Raw genomic sequence first — 21,899 nt, 5'->3', positions numbered from 1 at the left:
GAAGAGATATTTATTAGGATCAAAATTTGAGAAATTAGTGGAAATTTTTTGTTGGGAAAATTTTGAACTGTGATAAAAAGTTTCTGAATTGGGAAAATTTTGGATTGTGATGAAAAATTTCAGAATTGGTATTAATTCGAAAAAGGAGAAAACAAAGAAGACTTGGCGCAAGTATGCTTCCAATGAGATACACTCTTTCTCATGAAATGAAAACGATGAATTGGTAAACTGAGATACACTCTTTCTCATGAAATGAAAACGATGAACTGGTAAACTAAATGCATTTTCAAAGATACATCTCTAGAATAAAATCAGCTTGTAAGTCAAAAACGAATATGTTTTATGTATTTGCGTCCATAGATACATCTCAATATTTTTAATTTTTCACAAGAGTGGTAGTAATTCCTTAAATAATTTCCCTTGCGAATTACTATAAGGCCGACCACATCCCAAACTTATCCTATTCATTGTACTATTGGTTAGCAAAGTATGAAATTTATTCCGTTATGCGCATAACTATAGCAAGTGTTATGTTTGTGTCTATCTAAGTATTTTTCCCTCTTTATTATCTAACCTCTTAGATAAGGTGTGTGGAAACGTATTTGGCACTCTTTCCTGCTTAAATCGGAGGATTTAACATATCACCCTCAAAATTATATCTGGCACCCCCAATTTTTCTTAATATAAAAAATACCCTTTCTAAAAAAAAGAACAACATTGTCGTACCAAAAGTCATAGTCAAACCAAAATACATGTTCCGTGAAGACGCCAGTATCAAAACTATGCATGCGGCTGTAACAAGCAAATAAGCTTTTGCACTGAATCTGAGAGTATATAATCTACTATATGCTTAGAAATCTAATGCAATAATCACATCAGGAGCTTTATGATGATCTGCCTCCAAAAGTGACTTGGCTAAATTACTAGCTTACAATTTTATTGTTTCACAGAAAAATAAGAAATCTATACCTCCCACTTTCTAAGTAACATAACCATTTGTTTATTTCATCAGGCTACACTGGCAGATGGCTTCAATTTCTTAGGTGGGGGGTTTCCTCCAGAGACAAGCACATATAGATAAAAGCAGAGCATTGCAGAACTGGAAAGAAAAATTTTCACGCATATATAAAGGAGTCAGACCAAAGTCAGAACCATCTTGAAGCCAACAGGCTGAATGAAAGAATAATAACGAATTTCAAACACAAATAGTTAACACTAACAGACTGAGATACCTTATAATAGCACTGATGCCGGTTGGAAATATTTTCTTTGCCTGCATGCAGAAAAGTAAATTAGCATAACAATGAAATATGGTACAATATGTGTTTTGTAAAAAAGATTTAGTACCAATGAGTAGCTCTGAAAGTTCTTCCAGATAAGGATCCCTGACAATGCTGCAAAACAAAGAAACAGATATTAAAGAACAATTATCCGAATAAAACAAATCATCCTGCAGCCTTTTATGTCTCTCTGTTATTCACTTCAAGACCAATGGTGTTTTAATGCCGATGAAATCTTATACCTGCTTGTCCTAGAATAAATGGTAAACTCGATTTTCCTTGCCTCCAGACCTTCAAGCTAAGGGTGCTGAGGAATAGTAAAGCACCACCAACAAGCACACCACTGGCCAGTGCTGCAGGACTCCGTGAAAAAAGGAATCCAATAATGCCTCCTGTTAAAACAAATCCACCTACAACAGAAGACAAGAAACATATAGCATATTTAAAAAGAGGGTAAATTGCATAGGACATTGTTTTATTTTATATTTGATAAGATATGATGATGTATCATTTAATCCATGTAACTAAACCCAACCCAGTGGGAAATCCTTTGGCTATCATTGTTGGCAAATAGAAAGACTAAGAATGCAATTGAGACAAACTTGTACCCACCAAACACCAGAGTGAAATATATTATGACTTAACAGTTAAGTCGTCTAACTGCAAACACTTACCAAATGGAATTCCTAAACAAAAATCATGAATTATTGCAGTCTTTTTCTGCTGATCAACAACACTTTCCTGCGTTGCCTCTCCTAACCCTAATTTTTCTGAGCCACTTTCTTCTATTTTTGAGTACGACTCCTGCTTTTCTTCGACATTCAATTTTGGTTCATCAGCTGCATAACTTAGTGTATTTTTTGTTTCAGTATCAACCGTCTCTGCTTCATTCCTCTCCAGACTCATAGCAACTGATAACTATATGAGATATGTTTCCTGTTTAGTATCAAGATCAAAATAACTGCAACAGCAATCTTCCATTCAAAAAATTTATAATATGCACTGTTCTTTAACCCTATTCACAATGTCTAGCAATTTTTCATTCTAAAACCAGCTACTCATTCATAATTTCATAAATAACAGACAAGAATTCAGATTTTGAATTTCGAAATTTCTCTAACCTAGGAACCGTTGTAATAGATCTATAATATTTGAAGGCGTTCATGTAGTTAATTACTTTAATTGGATAAACTAAAACCCTAGTGAATCACAAGTGAACTCAACCGTGATCAAAGAGAATATCATTCAACAAAAAACAGAAATAATCTAGAGATTTAATAATGGTGATTCAGAAGTTTAAGAAGCGAAGGATGAAATGAGAACCTTGGAGGTGCGAAATGAGAGGCAAGGAGGCGAGCGGCGTTGCTGGATGTTTAGGCTGCGATGGACGGCGGGGAAGCAGAACAACTGAGCCTGAGATGTCGCCGCCATGGTTGAACGGAGAATGATGCTTAATTTCGCTTAGCAGTAGAGGTTTGAAATTTTCGTTTGGGGGAGAGTGAAATGGGAATGAGGAAAACGTTGCAGGTGTGGAATCGTCAACGCCGACGATTCACGAACCGGTCCGGGCGTAATATTTTAATATAAAAAATTAAGAAAAACAGCTGGTTTGGTTTTAATTTATTTTCTCTATATGAATGCAAGTTACCTTTCTATTTACTTTTTAAAAAAAATGAAAATATCATAATATACACTTCATGTACCTAGGGCTTTATTTGGACCTTTGGATCCGAGAACCGGACCAGGTACCGGACCGATGAAATCGGTTCATTGGACCGGCCGAAATGTTACTCGGTTCGAAAATGGATAATTTTTTTATTCAATATCAAAAATGGATACTATATTGGATACTTTTGTCGGATATCCGAAGTAACGGTCCAGTTTCGGTCCAAAAAAAATGGTCTATCACTGTTTCGGCCCGGTCCAAATTTATCCGATTACAATTTCGATCTGGTTCTCGGAATAGCAAATATCCAAACCGAATCGGATCAATAACAACCCTACATGTACCTAAGCAACCTTTCCACACCAATTCTATATAGGTTAATTTACACAAAAAAAAATATTATTTTTAAATTAATTTTAAAAAACTTATTTATATTGTTCTTGCTCTTGGCACTGATATATATATATGATATATATATATATATATATATATATATATATATATATATATATATATATATATATATATATATATATATATATATATATATATATATATATATATATATATATATATATATATATATGTAGTGTCATGCTAACGAGTGCCTCAAGAGTACTGGTTAAGGATTCTATATATAGAAGGCTATGTTTGGGAGTTTGGAGGAGAGGGGAGGGGAAGGCTTCCAAAAATAAAATTTTAAAAAAATATAGAAAATTATTTGACATTTTTTGAAAAAATGATTTTGTTTATAATGATAAAATAGTCATTATCATTACTAAATTTTTAATTTTTAGAATACTATAACAACCTAAAAGATATTTGGAAAATTTATGTAACCCCTTCAAAACCCTTCAAAACCCTCCTTCAATACAATTTTTGAGTTCCCCATTTTATGGGGTTTTTGGTGTTATGAATAATCTCAACCCCTCCAAAACCCTCCTACCCAAAATCTTTTTATCCTTTTCACCCAATTCTTCTTAATGTCCAAAATCCTCCCCTCCCTTCCCCTCCAAACTCCCAAACATAGCCTAAATAAATTATTTTTTAAACTTGCAATGCATTGAATACAAGTGATTTTAAGAAAAATATACCTTTTATTTCTTACAATAGTCAATTATTTTAATTTTCACTACATTTAATAAAAGTATTTAATAAACAAAATATACCATTTTAAACTCTTAACGAGTGCCCCTGAGGCACTCGTTAGCATTACCCTTAAGGAGTCAATCAACAACATGGAAATGCCTACAAATATGACAAAATAAAAGTAATCGGAATATTCATACTTTTGAATGTGTAACATTGACGTCCAAGTCTTCATTAGATCTCTGTAATGAGTGGAAGTGAATATGTCAATTTGAACCAGCGAACACCATACTAAGACGGAAAAACCAACAATCGTTGCACAAGACGACCAAAGCTTATTAACACAAAAAAGAATAAGGAAATTTATATGGATAACCACTTATTTAAATAAAAAGAAAAAAACGGTGATAAGAGGTAATTTCAAGTCAAAAATGATAAAAAACCATTCTCTACAATGGAAGAATGAAAAGAGAGAAAAGGTTGAAGAGGATGAAAAGGGACACATGCACGAAACATGGCATTCGTGACAACATGATCCTTTAAAGTCCATGACAACTTTCCTCCTAAAAAAAGAAGAATATGTAATATTAGAGTTTCGACAAAGGGAATCAAACATTAAGTATAAGGTATAAAAGCAAATATGTTCATTAATCTAGTTGTCTCTCTTGTAAAAGTGTGTGATCAATGATCAAATGTACCTCTAGTAACAAAATATCTAATCACACATTTGAGCATAGCTTTGGTGGTTCATGTTTGACTCATCAACAAACATGTCGCGATCATATTGAACTCAAAGATGTTCAAACCAATCCATTGATTTTTTTTGGCTTTCGCACCGGTTTCCGACCTACATAGTAGATTGACTAATCTGACTCGTGCTGCGGAGGCACGTGCACTGGCCAAGCGTTGTTTCTGCCAAAAATCAAACTCGATATTCCCCGTATAACGTCCTTTATAGAGACTCGTTTGTCACTCGAGTCCAAGCGCTTGGTTCAATCCATTAATATTTAACACCTTCAATAATCAATCTTTAAATGAATAATTGTATAATGATTTCCTCCCATATATTGTGGTTGTCTTCTTAGTCGTAACTGCCATAGCCGTTGTCGGCCTAAGATAAACATAATAATGTTACCTTCAACAATGTTCTTTAAATTTATATTACAACTCTACACTGACTATTCAATCATAGAAAATTATAAGACATTTTATTATGAGGAATATCCATAAAAGAGTCAACAAATATAAAAGAAAGAGAGAAAAGAAAAAGGTGAATTATAAATCAAAAGAAACCATTTAAAAAAACTAAGAACTCGTGATGACGCTTTCATGAATATCTTTTCGGATTAAGAGTATTTAGATGATGTGGATCAATCAAGTTTTCATGCATTTGAATTGATATAGGATTTGAATTATAACATTATCTTAGTAAGGGTTAAAGTTCCATGTATTGACTTTGTATGTAAATAGTCATATAAAGTAGTGTCCACCAACTTTTGGAACAAAGGAAAAGTTTGGAGAGATGGGTATCTTGACTAAATAATTTCAAATACAAGAATGGTGATGAATTGTGATTAAAAACACTTTTTCCAATTCATATTTAGTCAATACAATTGAGATTTATTTTTACCATTATGCAACCTTTCTACGACAATATCTTAAGGACACATTTGATTTTGAAACTAATCATGAGATTAGATAAAATATGTGGTAAGGGACGGGTAAAAACATGAAGTTTTGTTCAACCTCACATGAGTAGTTTAAAAATTAAATCGAGTACAAAAAAATTATCTTGTTGAATCTCTTGTTCTTTTTTTAGTAAATCAAGAGTATCAAATAGAGTTTAAAAGATATCTCCTTTACTTAAATTTACATTCATAACCCCCATTGGGGTTACTGTTTTCACCCACGCGAGGGATGACGAGTTCCTCTCCATGGCAGTTTTGTTCTTTCACGGTGCAAGGTTCAATCCAACAACGCTGCCTCTGTATGTTATTTTGTTTCTGGGTTGGATATGAGTTTCCATTTTGGTTTTAGTTTAAACTGATTTATATCTGTCTCTAATATGAATCTCTTGTTATTGTGTTCGCTGAATCGTTCATTAATTCTCGTTGGTTTTTATTAGTTGTTCAAACGACAAACTAAGATGGGTTGAATTTCTTTTTCATCTTCTGTTTCGGTGTTCCGACTTGCTTGACCATAAATGATCATATTTGCTTGCTGCATTTTGTCAATGAATTATTGGTTAATGAATCTGTTATTGTGTTGGCGTTGAAGTTAATTTGGATTTTTAAAAATTCGAGTTTGATCCTTGTCATTTCACGTTTCACATTGTTTTTACAATTTGTTTTCAAGCCCTTGCGTGGGTTTGCTGGATTGTTCACATGATGCATGAGTATATGTCTCTAAATTCATGTTTCCTTTATTGTTTTGTTTGTTTTTTATTTTCAATGAGTTAGACTTTATTTCTCCCTGATTTGCTTGTAATAGTACTTCAGATTTCCTAATGTAATGTATTTCATCCAATTCCATCACTTTTCATATTTTTGTACCATCTGATTTGAAAAGAATGACAAAATAAAAGATGTATTTTTGTAATGTAATGTATTTTTTTACTCTACTTTATTATATTCAATTCTTCTTTACAATATCGAAACATAGCCTAAAGTTCAATGACGAGACAAATAAGATTTGACAAAAGAAAAAAAGATGTTTTATTTTGAAATTTTTTAAACATGAACCAGGTATTTCTAAGTGCAATGGTAGATAATAATCCCTCAAATTGAGAATGACCGCAATAGACAATAAACCTCTTTCTAAAGTGATTTAACATTATTGCATTTTCAAAGTTAAATTCAAATATATAGATCTCGAAAACTACAATTTGATCGTTGGTCAAAAACTTATCAATCAAAATGATACATAAATTAGAAAATAAACTAATGAGAATTTATTAAAACAAAAATATTTGTATTATTATCTCATCTAATAGGGTCCATGATATTTATTTTATTATAAATAAGGATAAAAATATATGTCCATCCTTATTCTTCTTTTTCATCTTCCTATTTCTTGTTAATAGTTGTGATTTTCCATCTCTCTTGATTCCTATAAATAAGATCCACATAGCAATGTAAAGTGTACTTTTGAAGAAGATAATACAATATTACTTTCTCTCTTTTGTTCCTCTCTTTGATTTTTATATTGTTTTATTTAGTTTTATAACACGTTATCAGCACGAAACTCTCAGAACTAAGTCTATCAAATCTTACAAAATTGGATTTTAGGGCTCTTGATATTCCAGGAAAGAACTATTTGACATGGACTCTAGACGCTAAAATTCATTTAAGCGCAAAAGGTCATGGCGACACTATTATATAAGGAAATAAAGCATCTAATCAACCAAAGGCAAAAGCCATGATATTCCATCATCGTCACCTTCATGAGGATCTTAAAAATGAATACCTTACAGTAACTAACCCACATGTCCTGTGGAAAATTTTGAAAGATAGATATGATCATCAAAAAACGGTTATCCTACCAAAAGCTCGATATAATTGGATGCATTTACTTTTGCAGAATTTTAAAAGTGTAAGTGATTATAATTCTGCAATGTTTAGAATAACTTCTAACCCGGCACTATATGGAGAAAAAGTAACTGATGAAGATATGTTAAATTTTTTTCCACTTTTCATGCATCCAATATGCTTCTGCGGCAGCAAGATCGAGAAAAAGGATTTTATCTTCTTGTGACTGAGCAAAATAATAAACTATTGATGAAAAATCAGGAGGCTCGTCCCACTGGTACAACTTCATTCCCATAAGTGAATGTGGCAAGGCACGATCACTATGGGAAAAATCGTGGTTGCGGTCGTGCATGCGCAAGTGGTCATGGTCGTGTCGTGGTTGTAATTATGCTCATGGTCTTGGTTTTCATCGTGATCACAATGGTAAACATAAGAACCCATATTTCCACCAGAAGTGGAAAATGTTGACAAAATGAAAAAGAAGGTCAAAGTAGCAAACCAAATGAAAATGCTTGCTATCGTTGTGAAGGAAAAGGTCATTAGAATCGCACTTGTCATATTCCAAAACACCTTATTGATCTTTATCAAAAATCACTGAAAAATAAAAAGGAAAGGACTGAGACTCACTTTTCTAATGAAGATGATAATCCAAATTACAGTAATATGGATGTTACTCATTTAGATATTGGTAACTTATTTGTCGATCCAGATGAAAAAATTGATTACCTTATTGGTGGAGATGGAAGATCAAAAAATAAAATGTATGGAAATTTTCTTTTTAGTTATTAATAAGTTTTTATGGATTTTTTGAATTTTATTTTCTAATAATAATAAAGTGTGTTTTCTACTTGATTGTTTACATAATTTATTGTTTAAATTACTTGTGTTTTTAAAGTGCGTTTATAACTTATCGTTAAAAATTATTATTGTTTTTAGAATGAATATGGACACTAGCACCAATAATGAAGATATGTGCCAAGCTGACAGTCACTACAAGAAATAAGATAATTGGCAACGACTTTTTTTCAGCGACTTTTAATTTGTTGCCAATAACATACATATACCAGCAACTAATTTAAATTGTTGTAATAAGTTATTATTTTCTCAACAATCTCATTATCGTTGAGAAAAATAACTTATCGCAACAATAAATATTTTTGTTGAAAATAATACAAATTTTTAAAATGCATATTTACAATGACTAATATAAATTGTTGTAATAACTTTTTCTCAATTTCAAATATCACATTATTACGGAAAAAAGACTAATCTCCAACGACAACTATTGTCGCTTAAAATAATATAATTTTTTTTATACATATAGCAACGATTAATTTAAGTCGTTGTAATAAAAAAATTGCAATGATCCCATTATTTCTGAAAAAATTATTTATAAAATTAACTTTGTTTAAAATATATAAAAAAATTATTTATTTTTTAAGAATACATTATACATTTTTACACATTTGTCTTGAGTATAATTAATAACAATATATCAAAAAAATTATTAAAAAATAAGAATGTGACATACAAAACTTATTAATTCAATGATTCATATTTATTTACTAATTTGTTATTGTGATTACATTTATTTTTTTCTCTTATTACTCTATTATGTGATATTTTTCCTATTAACTACAATTTTATTTTATCAGTAAACTTATTTTTCCTTTAAATATAAATAAAAATCTTAGAATAAAAATAAAAAGCCCAACTCAATATTTTCTTCAAAATTTTAAAATGGAATATTCTTACTCACTAAAAATAAATTATAAATAAAAATATCAAATATTATGTATATTACATTAAACAAGGTACTTGATTACAGATATAGAATTTTATTTAACTTTATAATAAAAATATATAAATTACATTTTATAATAAATAAATTTAATTAAAGTAATGGAATTAATTGATTCAATGACTTTGTTGTGCCAGAAGAAACGATATCCCGTGAAAATTGCCACTAAAAATATACACCCATGTTTTGAACAAAATACAAATACAAATAAATTTGATCAAATAAATTTAATACAATATACAAATAAATTTAATAAAAAGGACATTATGGTAAATTTGATCATTGTTTTGAACAAAATTTAAAAAATTAATTGATTTTCTTAATCAGAGTGAAAACAATTTTTTTTGCTAATAAAAGAGACCAGAGGGTGTAATTGATTGCAGATTTGTGGAATTGTTTTAAATGTGATTGAAGATTTTTAATGTTTGTTTTTATTAGAGATCAAAAAATCAGATTTTTACATTCAACGATGGTGAGCAATTTTTCATGCACTAAATTAGCATTTACTGTTCTAAATTTTTGCGACTCTAAAATCAAGAATAGAATTAGAATATTATTTTATTAATTAGACACACTTCCTTTTTGTTTAATAAAAATAAAATAAAAAATAAATAAATAAACCCACTACTTGAGAGAAACTCGCCCCTCTCTTTTTTTCTTAAACCCTATAGTTCTAAAACTGCTCTCTTATTTTAAAACCGCTCACAATTTTCTGTTGATTTGATCTCACCATCTCTATTTTCTATTTGACCTATATTTTGATTTGATTGTGTTTATGAGTGACGCTACATCAAATAGGTGATTTGTTTCTACTTCTCCATGATGAACAAATCTATAGGTGATTTGTTTCTACTTCTCCATGAATAAATCTATATGCATATTGTGGTATGTTTCTCTTCTCATTCTTTTTCTCTCTTAATCCATGTTGTCATTGTTCTCTATCTCCAATTGACACATTTATGTTATCATATTTGAGTTTTTATTGTAGATTATTTTTCTATAAACAATATGCAATAATTTATTTTACAGTTCAAAAAATCTTACTGCAAAAGAGTAACACTTTGAGGTTGGATTGCATTATGACTTTAAAATTTTTCTACTCAGGCAATTGATATTTTGTATTTATATAAGATATCTCATATATTAAAGCTTATTTTGTATGACAGGTTTGGAAGATTGAAGTCCTCTTGTTTCATGGATTTTTTTTTTACTTTTAATGTTGGTTCTCTTCAGAGTGTTACCAATAAAATTTATGTCGTAAAAAGATTATTATATTTATATATATAACCTTTGATTGTGCTCAAATTGTAGATTCTTCAAGTACTCCACAAAGAAAGGTCCAAAGCAAAGTTATGAAGAAAAATTAATATTCTTGTTGGACAAAGTTAATTTAATTTGTTAATTATGTAATTTTTAGTTTTCATTTTTGTAAGAATAATATTATTTATTATTTTAAATTTTAAATGTTGAAAGGGATAAGTTATGATACCTTTATATAATGTTATATTAATTTTTATTTATGTTTATTGTTAAAAAATTGCACCGACTTATATTTAAAAATGATTTACTTTTAATAATTATAACAAATAAAATAAAAAAATGTTATTCATTCTAGTTTTTAAAATGAAGTTAAAACATATAGATTATTTTTAATGAAATGGAATTAGTTAATCGAAAATGTAAATCAAATCAATTATTTTAGTTGTATAGAAATAAATAAATGATATAGCAACAAAATGCTTAACAAAAATAATTTATTACAACTATACTCATCGTGTTATGCCTAATAAGGCAACAATATTTTTTGTTGCAAAATGCCTAATAAGGCAACAATACTTTTTGTTGCAAAAATATTAGTTACGACAGCGACATCAAATATCGTTGCAAAACTTTTCGCAACAGCACTTATACCAACGATATGCAACGATAATTTTTCCGCTGCGAAAAATACATTTTGCAGCAATTTTGTGTCTTTCTCAACAATTTTTATCGCTGCAAAAACTCATTTTTCTTGTAGTGAGTGCAACAACCCACACAATTCTCAACAATAAAAGATATTTCCCTAATTTAGTGAATCGAAAGGCTGATGTCAGTACTATATCTGGCACCTCGAAAATAATCGAAGGCTCCAGAAGAGCCAATATGTTGTTACGTGGAGGAATAATATTGCACATTGATAATGCATTATATTTCCCAAAGTCTCGTAGAAATTAATTTAGTTTCGAAGATATCCGCCTAAATGGATACCATATTGAAACAGGAGATAATTGAGGGATTAAATATCTTTGTATTATAAAACATAATTCGGACACAAAATGTGTAATGGAAAAGCTATCGGCTTTATCCTCTAGATTGTACTACACTTATATTAATACAATTGAAGCACATACAAATGTAAACCATAAGTTTACAAATAATGATAAACTTCTAATTTGGCATGACTGGTTGGGCCATCCAGGTTATATAATGATGTGAAAAATAATTGAAAATTCACGTGGTCAATAATTAATGAGTAGGGAAATTATTCAAACAAATAAGTTCTCTTGCAGCTCTTGCTCGCAAGGGAAGTTGATAATTCGGCCATCACCAACAAAAATTGGAAATGAATCTATCAGTTTTTTAGAGCGTATATATGGTGATATTTGTGGGTCAATACACCCATCATGTGGACCATTTAGATATTTTATGGTTTTAATGCACCAACTAAATGGTCACATGTTTGTTTGTTGTCAACTCACACCCATAAGTTTGCGAGATTGCTAGCTCAACTGATTCGAATAAGAGCTCATTTCCTTGATTATCCTGTCAAGGAAATACATCTTGATAATGGTGCAAAATTTCATATCAAATATTTAATGAGTATTGTATGTCTATTGGAATTAACATTGAACATCCAATAACACATGTTCATACACAAAATGGACTTGCAGATTCAGTAATCAAACGAATAAAATTAATTGCAAAACCATTTGTAATGAGATGCAAACTCCCTGTTTATGCTAGGGAACATGCAATTTTGCATATTGCAACATTGATTTGCATCAGGCCAAATTAGTTACCACACTTCTTCCCCTTTACAATTAGTTTTTGGTAAATAACCTAATATTTCCCATCTAATTTTTTTTTGGATGTGCGGTATATTTTCCAATTTATTTACCACAACGCAATAAGATGGGTCCTCAAAGGAAGATGTGAATATATGTTGGATAAGAATCTCCATCTATTGTAAAGTACCTTGAACTAACAACATGAGATTTATTCACTGCTCGTTTGGCTGATTGTCATTTTGATGAATCAAATTTTCTAGCATTAGGGGGAGAGAATAAGAGTCTGTTTGGTAACTCCAAAAAAGGAGCTTTTAGCTTTTAGCTTTTCAGCTCATATTAACAAAAAAGCTCTGTTTGGTAACTATCATTTAGCTTTTAGCTTGTAGCTTTTTTACTAGCTTTTAGCTTTTTTCTCAAAAGCTATTTAAAGTAGCTTTTGAGCTTTTAGCTTTTAGCTTGTGACTTTTTATTTCATTTATACCCCTATTATTTTAACAAAAATACAATTTTACCATATATATATATATATATATATATATATATATATATATATATATATATATATATATATATATATATATATATATATATATATATATATATATATATATATATATATATATATATATATATATATATATATAGGGAGCATATCAAGTGAGAGCATTTTTAAATGAGAGATGAGAGGAAGAAATATCAATCATTGGATTCATCAAGAGAGAGAAATTAATAGCCTCATTAATGTGTTAACATTCTCTCTCTTGATGAATCCAATGGTTGATATTTCTTCCTCTCATCTCTCATTTAAAAATACTCTCACTTGATATGCTCCCTATATATATATAACATTTTTTGCGTTGTATAATTATATTCGTGTCGATTAACAAAAAAACGCAATATTTAATATTTTTTAACGACATTAAAATTACATGCCTTGTAATGAATGTAGAGATAGTGTTGCTAATTTTTAAATTTGTGAAACATTAAGAGATTATTATTTTAAATTAGTATAATTGAATTCAAAATCGTAATGATGTTGTTTTATATATTTCATTAAATTTATATATAAATTTTATTATATAAGTTCATTTAAAATTTTATATATAATTGTTCGGTATATTTTGATGTTATTTTTAATTTTAATATATATTAATTTTTTTTTGCATGTGTTTGCTAATATATGTATTTTTATTTTATAAAAATTAATTTAGTTATATAATACAATAATATAATTAGACTATCAATTTCTTAATTAAGAATGTCCTTTTATGTCATTTTGTTTTTATCAGCTAGTCTAACCGCTAATTTATCAAACACTCTAATTAACTTATCAGCTACCAACTATCAGCTACCAGCTACCAGCTAAAAGTCATCAGCTATCAGCTACAAGCTAAAAGTCATCAGCTACCAGCTACCAGCTAGTTTTACCAAACAAAGCCTAAGAAGCTGGAAAAAGATATCCGTTGGAATGAAGTATCATTATCTCATATTGATCCTTGAACAAAACAATGTGAACTAGAAGTTCAAAAGATAATTTAGTTGCAAAACTTAGCAACTCAATTACCAAATGCACTCATTGATCCAAAAGGTGTGACTAAATCATATATATCAGCTGCAAATGTTCCAATAAAAATTGATATCCCTGTTGGACAATCTAATGAGTCTCAACCACGCCTGAAGCGTGGCAGACCAATCAGTTCCAAAGATAAAAATCCTTGAACAAGAAAGTGAGCTAAGAATAAAAATGGCCTAAGTGAGGATATAGAAAATCTGAAAGAACCTTCAGACATAATAAATATTTCATCTCTAGAAGAGGTACCTGAAACTAATGAAAATAAAGAGATCTCGATAAGTTATGTCCAAAATGGAATACAATGAAACCGAAATGAAGTCGACATTGATGATGTTTTTGCATACAATATAACGCTAAATGAGATAAATAACAAGGAGGATCAGGAACCAACGTCTATCAAAATTTGTAGACAAAGTGAGGACTGTCCAAAATGGAAAGATGCAATTGAAGCAGAATTAAACTTACTCTATAAAAGTCAAGTTTTTGGACATGTAGTCTGAACACCTCAAGGTGTGAAGCCAGTTGGATACAAATGGGTTTTAGTACGAAAACGAAATGAAAAAAATGAAATTATATACAAAGCTCGACTTGTCGCTCAAGGATTTTCGCAAAGACCTGGAATTGATTTTAATGAGACATATTCTTGTGTAATGGATGCAAGCACTTTTCGATATCTAATAAGCCTTGTAGCATATGAATGGCTTAATTTTCACATGATGGATGTTATAACAGCTTATCTGTATGGTTCACTTGATAATGAAATTTATATGAAACTCCCTGAAGGGTTCAATATACCAAATGCACACAACTCTGAAACTCGAGAAAGATAATCCATAAGATTGAACAAGTCTCTTTATGAGATGAAACAATATGGACAAATATGGTATAATCGTCTCAGTGAATATTTGCTTAGAGAGGGATATATAAATAACTCCATTTGTCCTGGTATTTTTATAAAAAGGTTAGGAAAAGAATTTGCAATAATTGTTATCTATGTGGATGACATAAATATAACTGGAATTCCTGAAGAGCTTCCAAAAGCTATGAATTTTTCAAAGAAAGAGTTTGATTCGAAGGATCTAGGAAAGACAAGATTATGTCTAAGTTTGAAAATTGAACGTTTGGACAGAGGAATATTTGTACATCGAGAAGGGTATATAGAAAAAAATGTTAAAACGCTTCTGTATGGACAAATGCCACCCGTTGTCTACTCCAATGATTGTTAGATCATTAGATATGGAGAAAGATCCTTTCGAACCTTGGCAAAAGGATGAACAATTGCTTGGTCTTGAAGTACCATATCTCAGTGCAATTGGAGCAATAATGTATCTTGCTAATTATACACGTCATGATATATCATTTGCTGTCAATCTATTAGCAAGATACAATTCTTCACCTACACTAATACATTGGAACATAGTCAAATATATACTTTGTTACCTTAGAGGTGTTGGGAAAATAACAAACTTAGAGAAAAAAGAGGAACAAAATAACAACGCAAGAGATTAACATGGAAACTCTAAAACCGGAGAAAAAACCACGATAGTTGGCAATAGACAACTAGAGAATAACACTATGTGAAAATTGTTACAACACATAATATACTCTCAACTATCCCAGGCCCCTAGTACACCCAAACCCTCCAAAACAAATATTTAACTACATCTCATAACACTTTAAACCAAAAGTATAAGAGAGCAAAGAAAGTCAAATACAAGCTTAAAGTGCTTTTGACTGGTGCATTTTGTAACGAAGAACTTGAATCCTTTATATAGGCTTGGACTTCCTCTTTCTTCATAAAACTAAGCAATGTGAAACTTCTTCAACATATATATTTTCAACCAAACCCAACAATCTCCACCTTGATTGAAAATAATACGTAAACTTTCTTTGTCTTCACCAACAATCATACTCCACCATAAAGAGTATCAACATGTATATTTTCAACCAATCTCATCAATCTCCACCTTGATTGAAAATAATACATCAACTTTCATTGCCATCACCGACAATCATACTCCACCATTAAGAGAATAGTCACTTGAAACTACAACACTTCAAGAATTTTCACATTGTCTTCACCGTCAATCATAGTTTTCAAAACTATCATACTCTTTCTTGAAGAATATATTTCACTTGAAGATAAACCACTTCAAGAATTTCACATTGTCATCACCGACAATTATATACTTTATCATGAACAATAAATTTCACTTGAAGCTAAACCAATCCAAGAATTTCATATGTCAAAAACTAGGTTGAAAACTTATGGTATAGCTTCCTTGTTAGCAAGAAGCTCTTCAACCACCGACATAATCTTGCACCTTGTGTTATCTTGATTGTAGCAACACATCTTTGACTTGAATTTTCCACAAGTCAAAAAAAAAATTCTTCCATCAATTTTCTCTAGCCTAAACTGCACAGCAGAACTTGTGACTGAAGCTTAACAACTCTTTCACAACACTATCCTTCTTTTCTGATGTGGAAGATCATACAAAGCTGCAACTACAAAGCATACTAATAACTCCTATACTCGGATCTAACCAAAAGCTCTGATACCAGTTGTTAGGAAATTAACAAATGCAGATAAAAAAGAGGAACAAATTAACAACACAAGAGATTAACGTGGAAACTCCAAAACCGGAGAAAAAACCACGACCGTTGTTAATAGACAACTAGAGAATAACACTAAGTGAAAATTGTTACAACACATACTATACTCTCAACTATCCCAGGCTCTAATACACCCACACCCTCCAAAACAAATATTTAACTACATCTCATAACACTCTAAAACAAGAGTATAAGAGAACAAAGAAAGTCAAATACAAGCTTAAAGTGCTTTTGACTGGTGCATTTTGTAACGAAGAACTTGAATCCTTTATATAGCCTTGGCCTCTCTCTCCCTACCCAAAACTAAGCGATGTGGGACTTCTTCAACATATATATTTTCAACCAAATCCAACAAGAGTTACAATAGACATGAGTTTGTTTTATACCAAAGTATCCATATTCGAATTAACAGGTTATGCAGATGCGGGTTACTTGTTAGATCCTCATAATGATATATCATAAACAGGTTATTTGTATACATGTGGGGGTACACCTATTTCATGAAGATCTATGAAACAAACCTTAACAGCAACATCATCTAATCATGTAGAAGTTTTAGCATTACATGAGGCAAGTCGAGAATACGTTTGGTTGAGATCCTTAATTCAGCACATACAAAATACTTGTGGTTTATCTTCTGAAAGATAAACCATATATGAAGATAATACTGCATGCATCGCTCAATTGAAAGATGATTACATTAAAGGAGACCGGACAAAACAAATTTCTCCAAGTTCTTTTTCACTCATGATCTTCAAAAGAGTGGTGATATAAGCATCCAACAAATCATCCGTTCATGTGATAATCTTGCAAATCTTTTCACAAAGTCACTCCCAAGTAGAATTTTTAATCTACTAGTATAAAAGATTGATCTTCATTAAAGAAACGACCGTTCAATTGAGGGGAGAAATGAAAGGATATTGTACTATCTTTTTCTTCACTAAATTTTTTTCCACTGAATTTTTCTAAGGTTTTAACGAGACATATCCTCAATGGACATCAAAGGGAGAATGTTATGAATAAATATATAAATGGATGTTCATCCTTATTCTTCTTTTTGATCTTCATATTTCTTATTAATAGTTGTGATTTTCCATCTCCAATAATTCCTATAAATAATATCACATTACGATGTAAAATGTACTTTTGAAGAAGATAATACAATATCTTTCTTTCTTCTCTTCTTCTCTTTAATTTTTATATTGTTTTATTTAGTTTTATAACATATTTAGAATTTTTTTAAAATTTGAGTATTATTAATGTTTTCTATTGCAGTGATCAAAATAAACTTTATTTTGTTTTCACGTGTTGAATATTAATAATTAAAAAATTAAATAATTCGTATGAGATTTTATATTTAAGAAAAAAATAAATCAAATACTCTAAATTTAAGCAAAATAAAATATGTCAGCGACATTTCCCTCCAGCAGCAGTCCACTCGAGTTCTGTCTGTCTGAAACCAAACCCAAAACCCCTTCCCTCGTTTTTCCTTCTCCACCTTTCAACCGTCTCAGAAAAAAAATGAGTATGAGGCCAAATCGGTGAGTAGAGCACAAGGCTATCTATCTCCTCCCCTTTCTCAAAATGCCAATTTCGTCTCGCCTCCATCTCTTTGCAAGACCGTTACTCTCTTCCTCTCTCCTTTACCCTTCGCACCAGGTCCCTCTCTCTTCCCTACACCTTTTTCTCTCGTTAATCATTCACTTTTACTGCTTACTAGGTTTTCCCTGTGTTATTATAGATTTAATTCTACTTGATGTTAGGATTTGTAGCTTTTGAATCTAAACGTGATTTTTTATTTATTTAACTTCTGCACCCTTTGTTCTTATGTTTCCCTATGCTGCACAGAACGGAATTAGAAAAACATTGATGAGGATTGGCATGATGACCTACTCGTTTTCTTCTACAGGTATTAGTTCCCATGTCGTCTTATGTACCGTGTGTTAGTGTGTCTATTTTGGCATTAACTCTTATTAACTCTTTATGTTGTGATTACTGATATCCTAATAATGTTAGAAACATTTTTCTAGTTTCAGCTGAAGCTTCGGGTTTAGAATGTGATGCGATCTATGATGATGTCAAAGCAGCGGAGAAAAATAACGCACTTTGCTTGGCTGTCTCGCAGCTTGCTAGTGAGTTTAGCAAGGAGTCGATGTTATCTTTGCGGAAGTTTTTTGGTGTACGCTATGCCAATGTGGTATCTACTGGCTCTTTGAAGCTTGACTTAGCTCTTGGAGTTGGAGGATTACCGAAGGTGATAACTAGATTAGGGTTGTTATCCTTTAATACTATACCGACACACATAATAGAACAGTTATACATATCTATGAATTTCCTTAATATGCATTATGTTTGAATGTTTTAGGGTAGGATTGTTGAAATTTATGGACGAGAAGCTGCTGGTAAGACAACTCTTGCCCTTCAGATTATTAAAGAAACTCAAAAGCTTGGAGGTACGTATCAGATTTTTGATATTTTAGTATTTAAAACTCACTGCATATAATAAATTCTGTTCACTTTCTCCATTCCTGTTGGAGGATGTGCTTTCCGTGCATGGTCTCTTGTCAATTTAATAAACTCTGTTCACTTTGTTGGCAGGATATTGTGCATATCTTGATGTAGAAAGTGCATTAGACCTTTCACTTGTGGAGTCAATGGGTGTAAATACCAAAAACCTTCTCATCTCAAATCCAGACTGTGCAGAAAATTTGTTGAGCATGGTTGATACATTAACAAAAAGTGGAGCTGTAGACGTGATTGTGGTTGATAGTGTAAGTTATCGTTCCTAGTCATTTATATTCTCACCAGTTTAGCAAAACCAACATTTTTGTCAAATTTCTCTACATTTTCATGAGATCGCCATTCCTGACTTTCGAATGAGAACCTATAATTGTTGTGTGCCCAATTCAACTGTAGCAGTAACAAACTTTCATCCCATTATTTTGAGTATCTGTCTTTATCCTCTCTTACTATTTTTTAAATTGCTTTTATATTTTAAGATACAATGATGATATATGGTATTTTAACTGTTAACACATTTCATGTTTAGTTTTGCTCTCACATGAATATAAGATGATTTTGTCATTTCAGGTTGCTGCTCTTGTCCCCAAATGCGAACTTGATCAATTGGGAGTTGCTACGAGTCATGATTTACATTCACGAATGATGACTCAAGCTCTACGGAAAATTAATTATTCATTATCTCGCTCACAAACTCTCTTAGTTTTTGTTAATCAGGTCAAAGTCACATTACTTGAAATTGTGCATGTTATCATTTGAATGTAAATTTGTACTATATACCAACTAACCATTAGATTTATCATTCAATACTGTCTCTCGTATATAGGTTAGATTTAGTCCAAGATTATTTGGGGGACATGGACCTATGGAAGAGGTCACTTGTGGTGGAAATGCTTTGAGATTCTATGCAGCGGTTCGATTGCGACTTTCAAGAATGGGATTGATCAAAACTGAAGATAAGGTTAGTTCTTTGCATATTATTGCTTCTTAGCAACATGTAGAAACTAGAAAGTTACCCAAATTATCTCTTTCTTTCTCAAACGCCTATCTTATTTTGATTCTTTTCGTCTCTCTTGACATTTCGCACTTCAGGTTGAGGGTATTACGGTATGTTGCCAAGTAGTAAAAAATAAACTAGCACCCGCAGCAATGAAGAAAGCCGAACTAGGTATCAAGTTTGGAAGAGGCTTTTGCCACGAATCAGAGGTCTTTGATTTGGCTTGTGAACACGGACTCATTATGAAAGACGAGGGGAACTATTTTATTGAAGGGGTGGCTCTTAGTAGTAGAGAAGCTGCCGAACATTTTTTGGTTAAAAATAAGAAGATTTGTGACAAGTTAGTTATGGACATGAAAAGACTTTATCTTTAAAAATCGGTTAAACCTCCAAATCTTCCATGGACATTCTAAGCCAAACTGCAGTCATTATATTCATTCTCAAGGCATCAATCCAGTATTAACTTCAATAGGCATCAATGACACTGTAGACAAGTAACTGCTTTTAAGTTACAGGAATCGTCAACCGCTATAATGTGACTATATGACCCTTTTAATCTAGGTGTGGAGTACTGCAAAGTCGAAGTACCAGAAGTTAAGTTTGATTACTCTTTGTAAACTATTTGAAATATTTTTATTTATTTGGAAATATTTATTGTATCATTTGTCAGAGAAAGGTTACAATTGCAGGGCTGCAATGTAAATGATGAACTGCCTTAAATTTTACTTTTCTGAACCTATTGGATGAATCTGTGTATCCTTTTTTCTGGTTCCTTTGCTTGTGAACTGTTTTCAGGCGACAAAGTATACATTTACAAGTAAAAATCAAAATGTTAATGCAAAATAGATCATACTTGTTGAATTTCTCATTTGTTGCATAGATTAAATGTTTTTTGTTTATTGTGATTAATTTGTAATGAATGTGAATTTTCTGTCTAAGCTATTTATATGAAGTTTATACAGATTTAAATAAAAATCTGTGTATGATTCTCATTTTAGCATTGGCTACATAGGGAACAATAATTTCTCTTTTCCTATTTCCTACTGGGTTGGTGAATGATGGTTCACTTTGTTATAATAACCTTTTTTTTTTTTAATCTTATTGTGGATTCTAGTTATTCAGCATTGGAAAGGGCGAGGGTTATTGAACATAATTGTATAATAGAGTGGTTGGCCTTAATCCGGCGGGTCAACAACTTCACTTGATAATGCTAGAACTTACCATAGACAAACTTGGTTCAACATCGTGAAAAGAGGATTCCACCTTGTAGGATTGAAAAAAAAACATCTGAAAATTCTAAAATGTCCTTTAGAGAAGTATCTCCGAACGCACTACAAAAGAGGTATTTTTGAAAATGCATCTTTGAAAACATTTTTTATGTGTTTGAAAGGTATTTTGATTTTTGGAGATGCATATCCGAAATCACTCCTGACAGTGATATTTTTTTTTTTAAATTTCAGCAAAAGAGATGATTTTTTTTTTTTTAAATAAAAATTCATCAAAGTCTACTGCGATAATAAAAACGTGAACGGAAAATGATAAGAAATATCAAACGATAATAAGCACAAAATATTCTGAAAATAGTATAATATTACATAAATTGTTCTGAAAACAAAAAACACAGCCTACTGCGTATGCCTAATCCTCACCCCTAACCTTTCATTTGCCTCCTGTATCCCACTGCAGTCGTTGCCTCGCTAACCATCCCCTTCATAATGGCCACCGCCTCAGATCCGTCCTTCTCAATGATCCCCAAGTCCAAAGCCTCCTGCCCAATCGTCTGTAT

At 31.1% G+C, this 21,899-nt stretch overlaps 2 protein-coding genes across 3 annotated transcripts; one reads left to right on the top strand and one right to left on the bottom strand.

The window, feature by feature from the left end:
- Nucleotides 1-947: 947 nt before the first annotated feature.
- On the bottom strand, nt 948-2,899 carry LOC131612623 (protein FATTY ACID EXPORT 1, chloroplastic). 2 transcript variants are annotated; one of them, XM_058884386.1, is made up of 6 exons: nt 2,604-2,899; nt 1,955-2,216; nt 1,523-1,690; nt 1,348-1,394; nt 1,233-1,273; nt 948-1,099 (listed from the first exon to the last, which is right to left on the bottom strand). In XM_058884386.1, the coding sequence occupies exons 2-6, from the start codon at nt 2,184-2,186 to the stop codon at nt 1,009-1,011; spliced, it is 579 nt and encodes a 192-aa protein (XP_058740369.1). In that variant the 5' UTR covers nt 2,187-2,216; nt 2,604-2,899; the 3' UTR covers nt 948-1,008. The 2 variants fall into 2 exon arrangements, with proteins under 2 accessions (XP_058740369.1, XP_058740368.1); XM_058884385.1 differs by having other exon boundaries at nt 1,955-2,198; nt 2,604-2,897.
- Nucleotides 2,900-18,012: 15,113 nt separating this feature from the next.
- Nucleotides 18,013-20,848, top strand: LOC131612622 (DNA repair protein recA homolog 2, mitochondrial). Its single transcript, XM_058884384.1, has 8 exons — nt 18,013-18,255; nt 18,445-18,505; nt 18,627-18,850; nt 18,962-19,049; nt 19,195-19,367; nt 19,687-19,833; nt 19,943-20,077; nt 20,209-20,848. The coding sequence occupies exons 1-8, from the start codon at nt 18,181-18,183 to the stop codon at nt 20,485-20,487; spliced, it is 1,182 nt and encodes a 393-aa protein (XP_058740367.1). The 5' UTR covers nt 18,013-18,180; the 3' UTR covers nt 20,488-20,848.
- The last annotated feature ends 1,051 nt before the right edge of the window (nt 20,849-21,899 follow it).

This window comes from Vicia villosa, linkage group LG6, assembly GCF_029867415.1.
Source record: "Vicia villosa cultivar HV-30 ecotype Madison, WI linkage group LG6, Vvil1.0, whole genome shotgun sequence".
Taxonomy (NCBI): domain Eukaryota; kingdom Viridiplantae; phylum Streptophyta; class Magnoliopsida; order Fabales; family Fabaceae; genus Vicia; species Vicia villosa.
Note: the sequence above shows the minus strand (reverse complement) of the source record. Positions and strands in the feature narration are given on the sequence as shown.